Source organism: Mytilus galloprovincialis, chromosome 12 (assembly GCF_965363235.1).
Source record: "Mytilus galloprovincialis chromosome 12, xbMytGall1.hap1.1, whole genome shotgun sequence".
Classification (NCBI taxonomy): Eukaryota; Metazoa; Mollusca; class Bivalvia; order Mytilida; family Mytilidae; genus Mytilus; species Mytilus galloprovincialis.
Genome location: NC_134849.1, coordinates 76,563,465 through 76,574,122, shown reverse-complemented (window position 1 = coordinate 76,574,122; position 10,658 = coordinate 76,563,465). Strand labels below are relative to the sequence as shown.

Here is a 10,658-nt window from a genome sequence, read left to right as displayed (position 1 = left end):
ATAGTATCCGAGATATGGATTTGACCACCAAAACTTAACCTTGTTCACTGATCTACAAAATGAGATCGAGGTCATGTGAAAACTGTCTAATGGACATGAGGACCTTGCAAGATACGCACATACGAAATATAGTTATCCTATTACTGATAATACATGTAATAAGAGTGAAATTAACATTACATAAAAATCTTATTTTTTTTTTAAGTAGTCACTGAACCATGAAAATGAGGTCAAGGACAATGGACATGTGACAGACGGAAACTTCGTAACATAAGGCATTTATATACAAAGTATGAAGCACCAAGGTCTTCTACCTTCTAAAATATAAAGCTTTTAAGTTAGTTACCAGTAACACTGCTGCTGGATCACTATTCATATGTTGAGCTTTCTGCGTTTACCATTTAGCAAAAACCATTTCAGGGCTCCATTAAAATGTATGTGGGAGGGAAGGAAGGGAAGTTGAATTATTGAATGTAGGTCATGGGTCTTTTTTCAGTATGCGCCTATTACTGTAAGTATTATGCAAAATTATATAAAAAATGGTTCTTGGTTGTATGGATATTTTGAAAGTCCTTTCCTTATGGAATAGCCCTTTAATATGAATATTGACAGAAGTATGCAAAATATTTTGTTATGTTCAGTTCAGTAGGTCATGGACTTAACTTTGGTTAGTGTTGGACCATTTTTTACCATAGTTGTTTGTTGTGATGTTTTTAACTGTTTGGATATATATTATTGGTTTAAGTCATGTTTTTTGTATGGTGACTTGTGCCTTCTAGATTAATATCCTTATTTGTAATTTCTTTTTCCTTCATGAAAAAAACCCACCCAAAAACCTTATGTTAAATATTGATTCTACTACTGAAATAAGTGTGATACCATATTAATCCACTATCAACAGTTAATTTTTTTTTAATATTTTTAAAAGTGTCTAAAGTATATGAATATTGTATTGCACAAGTTTTGGTGGTGAAATCTGTTTCTCTAATAAATTTTTGATGATATGCAGACCATCTTAATCCTTCTTTTCGAACAACCTGCAAAAAAAATGTGTTCATTCTGTTTGACATGACATGATCAAACATGGTCACCTATTTTTATCATATAAAGAATTTTCAGAGGAAAGCAAGAAAATTTTACGTCATAATCGAATTTTCAACCAATGAAAAACTGAGATCAAATAAACCACATGTTGATTGATTGAACTAAAATAATGAACAGGTCATGAAAAGGATAAATCAAGAAAGAATTATAGAAGATTTTATATCCAACATTTATATTCATAAAACTATTACAATTTCTCACGGATTCACACACACAAACAAATGATACAAGATATTGATTATTTGCTCCTTTTCTTTGCTTTTGTCATCACAACAACTTTTTCATTCTTTTTAGGGTCCTTTTCATCACTAAATTCATGTAGTCTTTGTAAAATGTCTAAAGTGGTTAATTCTGATGTCTTAAACTTGACTTTGTGGTCATCAACTGAAAAAATAGATTCATACACAACTATTAAGTAATACTTTCTACAGCTGGTATAATTTTAAAAGATCTGGTTTATAACACATTATCTCAATTCTGGTATAAAAATATTTAAGTTTGAATAATTTATTAATTGCTTTACACAGGCATGGATAGGATCGAAACAATGATCAACTTTGTTGTGCATACTCACAATACTCAGGTAAATGAAATATCATTGAGTGTGTAGGTAAAGGTATTTATCTTTGGTTAGCTAGTTTTTAATTGTTAGTTTTTATGCTTTGTGTCCTCCTGCATGTCCTGATTAATCAAACTTTTTTCAACTGATTTTTCTAGTTTGTTTTTTTTATTATTGAAGTCATGCTGAGAGTTTGCGAAATCTTTTTTTCCCTGGTGGTCCTTGAAGAAAATCTACTGGTCCTCACTACTAATTCTATTGAAAAATACTAAAATTGTGTCAGTCCTATGCAAAATTTTGGTGGTAAAATCCTGAGGACTAACACTTTTCGCGAATCTCTAGATGACTTTTTCATTATAATTTATTGTGTTGCAAGGTTGCTTGCTTACTTTAATTTACCGATCATTTACTTTTCTCATATCGACTTATTCATACCTTATTTTTGGGCCTGTCCCAAATCCGGGCCATCTGGCCTTTGTTAGTCATGTATGTTTTAATTTTAGTTCATATGTCATGTTTGTATGTTTTGGAGTTTGATGTGTTGCCCGTTTTCACTGAACTAGTGCATAATTTTGTTTTGGAGCCAGCTGAGGAGTCACCTCCCTGTTGGAGATTTCCTCTCTGCGTTGAAGTCCCATTGGTGGCCTTCAGCTGTTGTCTGCTCTTTGGCTGGGTTGTTGTCTCTTTGACATATTACCCATTTCCTTTCTCAATTTTATGAACATTTTATACTCACTAAATGCTATGTTGATCTCAGGATCACATCGATTAGATTTTACATCAACTTTAGTTGCACAGTTCAAGTTTGTCTTTAGAATACGTGCCTGTTTTATCAGGAATAAGCACTCTCTGAAAAATATATTATAATTTCATAATTATGATCATTGATGTAAATTTATACCATAAACATTGATTTATCAGTACAATAAAGTCTTCAACCTTTTAACCTTACGGGTATACAATAGTCACAATTTGAGTGCCCATGCACTTAATGGTTGGGATTTAAAAGGTTATTTAATAAATGCTATATAATTTTATATATAGAGAGAGCCTAGGTGGTCAAGTAGTCTAGCATCTTGGGCATAGTGCAGGCTGATTTGGTGCCACAATGTCTCAGTAGTATGAGTTTGAATCCAGGCAAGGGAAGAATAAAAAATTTGCAAACAGATTTTGGGCAGATATTTAAACGAATTATATATAATATATATATCAATAAGCATGATAAATCTTTTAATAGTATAGGGTTATTGCATGAATATTGGGGAATATTGTCCTGAGTAGAATATTATATTGCGCGAGCTTGCGAGTGCAATATATGTTCTACGAGGGACAATATTCCCCAATATTCATGCAATAACCCTTTTATTGTATAGCAATATAATATTTGAAAGTAAAAATTGGTATATACTGAGGTTTTGTCGTTGATGACGTCATGAAATTTGAAGATTTGAATTTATTGCACGCTAACTTTTGGTTACTTTCTGTGGGAAATATCATATTGCTATACAATAAAAATATTTATGCTACACTTCTCCAATAACCTACCATTTTGTTATAATAATCATGATGATAAGGTTAAAAAATGTCTACAGTTACAAAACGACCTAGTTTAAGTTAGGTACGAAAAGACAAGGTATGAAACAACCAGGTCTTGAAACATCTCAGTTCCAAAATGACCTAGAGGAATATATTTGTTTAGACTGGATTTAATATCTAACAATAGAAATCTGTTCATTGAGACATAACTGATTGGAATTTCCTGATCATCACAGCTTTCAATTATGATGAACAATAGATTGTATATTCAGTCAGTTAAGCAGTAAACTGGACATGTGCATATTAAATTAAATACATCATGGTGTACCAAATATTGCAGGTTACTGCCATCATCCAATCCAAAGAAATATAAACACCATGAATTCACCCAATAGAAACACATCGGGCCATAAAAAAGAATAGGTAGAAAATACCCAGAAAAGAGCTGCCTACTCAAAATCTTTTATTGTCCCGATGTGAAAATATTTTTTTTTATTCAGAGGCAAGAAGACTAATAAACATCTGATACTTAAATTTCTTTTTGCCAAAAAAGAAAAGAAAATGCCTACCTACCTACCGCTGTCTTGATGTTTGGGTAGGGTTTGGGCAAACCAATTTTTTTTTAACTGTGGCCGCGCACACATTGATGTTTGCCCCCTTTCACTTTTCCACCCTACACAGCTGCGCCAAAAGTAGGTTTTCACCCTTTTATTGGTTAAGTGTTGAGTAATTTGTTATCAAATTTTTGTAAGTTTAATGCTAAAATTGTTTAAAAAAATAAAGTAAAATTCTTTCGGTTTTTTTTTGTGTTGAATAAATCTTAATCACCTTTTTGTTAGTGCTGTAGAGGGTGAAAATGTGAAGGGTGGGATTGGACCCGATACCAAACCATATAGAGGGTTTGTTCCCAGCCTGTTTATCACTTATTACCATTAACTCAAGAACTGTGACTTTTAGCATGGTTAATTTTCTTAGATCTGTAACTTTTTGCAATTTGCATCATTTTCCCATTTAAAATCTTTCAAACAGTAAAATATCGCTATAGTAGATTAAATATTCTATTTTGGTCTAGTTTCCCTTAGAACCAGTACATAACAGACCTGCCAACTATCCTGATTTTTATGGTATAATCTCGATTTTCATCCCTCAACTTGAATCCTGTAAAACAAGTCAAAATCCCAATGTTGACAAATTAAACCCTAAAAAAATATTGGTTACCGATTTTGAAGTTTTTCTGATCAATTTAAAAAAAATCTATCATTTTACCTGGGGACCTATAATGACAAGTTTACGACCCTACGATAATCAGTGGTCACAACAGGTGTCATAATTTGTTGTTGCATGTAATCGGATTACCTTATGGGTCATAACAATCCTCAAAATTAATTAATATGTATACATGTACATGTATGTAAACAATTTTTCATACGAGCACAATTTGCAACGTTTACCATAGTTCCATATCAAAATCGTAATTATCTGAAAGTTGAGATCATGAGAACTGTAATGAACTCATAAGAAAACATTATCTTTAAATCAGTTTAATTTTTGAGTTTTATTACGAGTAAAAAACTGAGCACAGAAACACTGCAAAAATTGTAACCTCTAAAAATCTGGTCACGCACTAAATCCCCCATGGAGATTTTCAAAAGTTGGCAGGTCTGACAACAGTCAGGGGTACTACGTATATATACTTAAACAAGTGATTTCAGAATCACTTCTTAGAGTGATTTTGGCTGTGAAATATTAAAAAAATTCACCCAGACTTTTCAAAATCACCAAAACAAGTAATTTGAGATGTTAAAATGTAATCACTTCAATAGGTGTTTATAACATTTTTGTCAACCTTCGACTTTAGTCGAAAAAGCGAGACTAAGCAATCCTACATTTCGTCGTCGTCAGCGGTGGCATCCACAAATATTCACTGTGGTTAAAGTTTTTGAAATTTGAATAACTTTCTCAAACAATCCTGGATTTCTACCAAAATTGAACAGAAGCTTGTTTATGATCAAAAGACAGTATCCAGAAGTAAATTTTGTAAAAAATAAAATTCCATTTTTTCTGTATTTTACTTTTAAATGGACTTAGTTTTTCTGCTGGGAAATATTACATTCACTCTGTGGTTAAAGTTTTTAAAATTTTAATAACTTTCTTAAACTATCCTGGGTTGGTACCAAACTTGGACAGAAGATTGTTTATGATCATAAGATAGTATCCAGAAGTAAATTTTGTAAAAATAAAATCCATTTTTCTGTATTTTACTTTTAAATGGACTTAGATTTTCTGCCAGGAAACAATACATTCACTCTGTGGTTAAACTTTTTAAATTTTAATAACTTTCTTATACTATTTTGGATTTGTACCAAACTTGGACAGAAGCTTGTTTATGATCAAAAGCTAGTATCTAGAAGGAAATTTTGTAAAAAAATAAATCTATTTTTTTGTATTTTACTTTTAAAGTGACTTAGATTTGCTGCGAAACAACACATTCACTCTGTGGTTTAACTTTTTAAAATTTTAATAACTTTCCTATAGTGATATACTATTTTGGATTTGTACCAAACTTGGAAAGAAGCTTGTTTATGATCAAAAGCTAGTATCTAGAAGGAAATTTTGTTTTCTTCTAGTTAACATTTCATTCAGTGTGCAGTTAAATTTTTTAAACATTTATTACATAAACTATCCTGGATTTTTACCAAACTTGGACAGAAGCTTCTAACAATCAAAAGATAGTACTTATTCATAGATGCCAACCCCCTTTTGACACAATCAGTAACAAACTATCAAATTTTCTGTATTTTTTAAAAGTTTTCAGTAATCATTCATAAACGTGCATTTACCATTAAAAATTACTGACGAGTGGTTGCAAAGTGATGTACACTAAAATTTGTCATTTAACATGTTGTCTGTAGTATGTATTCCATTCATTAACTGTTCAGATGTTCTCGACTCAAACATTTTTGTTTTGTCAAGAAGTAGAGAAAGGGGGAAAGCTACTTAATAAAATGCAAGTTTGCCTCTTCGGAAGTCAGTTAGGTTGATAACTCCCGAGAAACCGGAAGCATTACATTGGCGTTTCCTAAATACTGGACCAGGACGGAAAAGTAATGATAAAAATCCGAGTTTTACAAAATTGAACGTCGATGATTGGGAATCTGTAACTATTCGACTGTGACCGTTACATAGCGTAGTTTTTATCGCAAAATCTATGGAAAAATCGTAATGGTTGGCATAGATGCTTATTAACAGGAATATTTTATTGATTTGTTTCCTCATTTTTGTTGAGCTTGCGATAAACAGAAAGAGTAGGCGAGACACTGGGTTCCGCGGAACCCTTACAAATTTTTTGGATATTTATCCCACAAGCTTGATTTTTTTATTGGTAAAAAGACAAGAATTCTGGCATAGAAAAAACAACTATGTACATGCAGAAATTGTCTTTTGCTTGATAAGTCTGTCAGTTTTTACAGTTTATTAGAATATATGGACCATAATTTGGTATTCGGCCTTTGGTTTCTTTTTGTATCCTTTTTTATAAGTTCTAAAATTTTAACTTTTATTTTGTGGGTTGTGTTGGTGTTAGAATAGTATGAATGGAACAATTGAGTTTTTCATGAAAAAATTAATACATTTTGATTCACCGTTTACGTGACATGAAACCAAACAGGAAACCAATCTTTATTTTCTTTCTTTTGCACAATATAATTCAAAAGGCATAAATAAACACCATTACTAGTGTTACTTGCTTCATGTTAATATTTAAAATCTATTTTCAATGTTATATTAAAGTTTTTTTTAAACCTGACAGGAAACCATAAGAAACCGAAAGCATTTTTTTAGTTTTATTTTATTGCAAAATCTGCTTAAAATAATCTGAACAGTATACTTTTTCTTAAAATCCATCTTAAATGTAACAGTATTATAAAACTCCTAAATATGTGCTTGTTTTGAAAACAATTAGTCCAATTTATTCAGAATTTTCCATATTCTCTTCATTGATACAGGATACCATAATCGTTGTATCTTGATGTTTAAGCCAAAAAACTGTATTTATATTTGGTTTTGATATTCCAGTTATATACAATTTATTCCAAATCATTGGCAATGTAACATTCTTTAAATCCAGTAAAGAAAAAAACTTTTAACTTGGAATTAAAATCTTTAAAATAGGCACAATGTGATACTTGTGACCTGTACACCATCTACATGGTTTCCACATTTTAACCTACTTTAGTGGGCTAAAATCAATAAAGTACTTCCTTTCAAGTCATGCATGGTAAAAGTTTACTTCTCATTTGCCAAGTTTATTGCGTTTCTGATAAGTGTTTGCAGAACATGAATAAAAAATATTAATTAAAAACTGTGACAAAGATGCCAACTTTGTACATTCCAAGTGTAACGGTATATTAACATGTATTTTTTATTAAATTATATTTATTCACCTAAAATATCCAGTAATATTTACTGCTGAAGTTAAATCAATCCAACGAGCATTGGTACAATGATAAGAGACGTAATTTCGATTGATTTTTCCAAGGACTCTTCACGTCATTATCGGGAAACGAAGTGTGTTCTAACGTCTGTCAAATATGAAATCGATTTTGTCAAGTCATTGGGCATTTATTTTCACACAGGATCGTATGTAACATTATGCACATAGGAAAAATAACAGACCACCGGCGCAATCTCTTTGACAATTGTATTTTCCTCTTTTACACAAGACGAAACAAGTCTACCGATTATATTTGCTAACATCCCGTTGGAAACAAAAACAATGTTTAGACCTAGTATTTCGTACATCCGGCCGTAATGGCGTTATCACATGTTAGTCACATGTTCCACGTATGACCGGAAATGATTAGAACTTAAGGACAAAAACAATTTTAATAAATAACTGGACTTCTGTTTCGTGTGAAATGTAACGCATAACGATAACGTCATTTTCTTACTTAATTATTACGAAGATCAAAACAAGAATGTAAATCATCTCTGATTTACCTGTTTGAACATCTCGCGAGAGTTCATATTTGCATATTGTTTTTAAGAATTCTATTACAACAAAGCGGATTACATCATCTAAAATTTGCGTTACGAAATCGGACACAAAAATCACGCCACTGTTCTTACATCTGCTACATAAATACTTATAGTTCTCGGCATTTTCTTCTCACTTTTCTTATTGGTCGATGTTCTTTGTTATTTGAAAGCAAAAGTTACGAATTTGCCGGTGACGATAATCTATAAATCAGTCAGCGTTATGCTCTTCGGAAGCAAAAAGTAACGCGAGAAACGACACAAAAATACGGTTGTAGAATCTTTGAAATTCGTATATTTCATTTTTTTTTCTAGGGAAGAGTAGCATACACTTGTATGTTGATAAAAATAATGGCATCTTTAGATGTAGTTACAACTTTTCTTACAGTAATTCACATTTTATCACTTTTCTATAGTTATAGGAAACGGAGCCCAATAGCAAATTATGGTCCATATACATGATATATATATGCAAAAACTTGAATAATTTGCAGATCAGGAGATAACCTTAAAATAAGTCTTTCGAACTCTAAAGAAAACCAATCAGGTCACCTTATATTGTTGACCTTTGTCTGATAGTAAGAGTGGGTGATGAATATTTGATTACAAAACAATTCCCAAGGGTACTTTTAAAAGCTTTAGCGCACTCACTTACTGCCCAAGCACACTGGTGAAATTGATATCCAAAGATAAAGGGATAATTGATTTATGTAGGAAAATTATAGAAAAGTTTGTGAAAATATGGAAAATCAATGAAATTAGCATTTGAAGATCAAAGGAAACACCAAAATCACTTTTAAAAATATGTGATAACTGAATTAAAAAAATCACTGAAATAGGTGATAATGAAATCACTTGTTTAAGTAGTACTCTGACTGGACATTACTATCAGTACCTAGTCCAAATAATTATGATGGCTGGCAAGTCTTTTGTTGTTAAAATCTATGGATGGTACCAGCATATTTGAACCCTCAATCCCTAACTCAACTAGATAGACTACCTTTATATCTCCAGGTCTACAACACCCCTTTTTTTTTGGGCTGCATACCATCCATCAGAGCAACTCACAGGTCCCCTACTGTACAACCCACAGACTTCTACTAGAAAAGCCTCTGGCCAGTTCCCTTGATGTTACCTAGAATATGTCACAGACTTCTACTAGAAAAGCCTCTGGTCAGTTCCCTTGATGTTACCTAGAATATGTCACAGACTTCTACTAGAAAAGCCTCTGGCCAGTTCCCTTGATGTTACCTAGAATATTGTCATGGTATCCTCCAGGTCTACAACACTATTTTATTTATTTTTCTGTGACCTTAATACAATGTAGGAAGGCTTCCCAGAAAGAAAAAAAAATAGCCGTGCCAGACATCATAATTATTTGGAAATAACCAGTACCATGTTCATCACTGACACTATCAGTGTCAATGACAGTGACAGCAGGGCCTGTCTATACTGTTACTGGTGTAAATCAAATCACCTCATCGATCTGACATTTGGATGGTATGGGTCAAAGGTGAACTTTATAGACTTCATTGATCTCAGGTGAAAGGCTTCTAAAGTTTTCTTCATAGGATTTATAACCCGACTATAGCCTGCTCTTGAAAACCCTGCCATGCTTAGTCTTCTGCATAAGGTACAAGTCAAAGGTTTTCCAAATGACTGTAAAATTTTCGGAACTTATCTAAAAATTGAAATCGTCAGATGTAGGTCAATTTTAAAATGAAACTACTGTAGAACCACAATAAATATCACTAATAACTTCAATTGAATTAAACAATAAATACACTACAACGGATTGAAATTTTTAATACGGCCTTGACTATTATACTAATCATATTGAAAATGAAAATGGGGAATGTATCAAAAAAGTAAAATAACAAAAATCATACTAGACTCCGAGAAAATTCAAAACGAAGAATACCTAAGGGAGCTACCATTTGATTTTTATGGGGGGGCTAGGATGAAATTTGAAAAAAATAGGCAGGACAGGAGTTTTGAGTAAAAAAAAAAGGCAGGATGAGAAACTTGTTAAAAAAAAAAAGGCAGGATGACAATTTGTGTAAAAAAGTCAGGATAAACTAGTAAAAAAAAAGGCAGGACCGAATAGAGTAAAAAATAAAAAGACAGGACAGAAATTACAACTAAAAAAAAAAGCAGGACAAAATTTTTCATCCTAGCCCCCCCCCCCCCATAAAAATCAAATGGTAGCTCCCTAATCAAATGGCAAAATAAAATATTCCATTATATTGACAATAATGAAGAATTTATTTTTAAACAGTTACAACAACCCAATCCAAGTAAAAGTACTGGATTGGATGGAATACAATCAAGGTTTTTAAGAGATGGCTCAAGTATTTTAGCAAAGCTAATTACTTATATAGTTAACTTGTCAATAACTTCAGACAATAGTACCTGATGTCATGAG

General features: G+C 32.0%; 1 protein-coding gene across 1 annotated transcript; it reads right to left on the bottom strand.

Annotated features, from left to right (window-relative positions):
• Positions 1 to 1,259: 1,259 nt before the first annotated feature.
• On the bottom strand, positions 1,260 to 9,892 carry LOC143054876 (large ribosomal subunit protein mL53-like). The gene is made up of 3 exons (XM_076227965.1): positions 9,711 to 9,892; positions 2,400 to 2,512; positions 1,260 to 1,488 (listed from the first exon to the last, which is right to left on the bottom strand). Exons 1-3 carry the CDS (start codon positions 9,845 to 9,847, stop codon positions 1,343 to 1,345), a joined length of 396 nt encoding a protein of 131 aa, XP_076084080.1. The 5' UTR covers positions 9,848 to 9,892; the 3' UTR covers positions 1,260 to 1,342.
• Between the last annotated feature and the right edge of the window lie 766 nt (positions 9,893 to 10,658).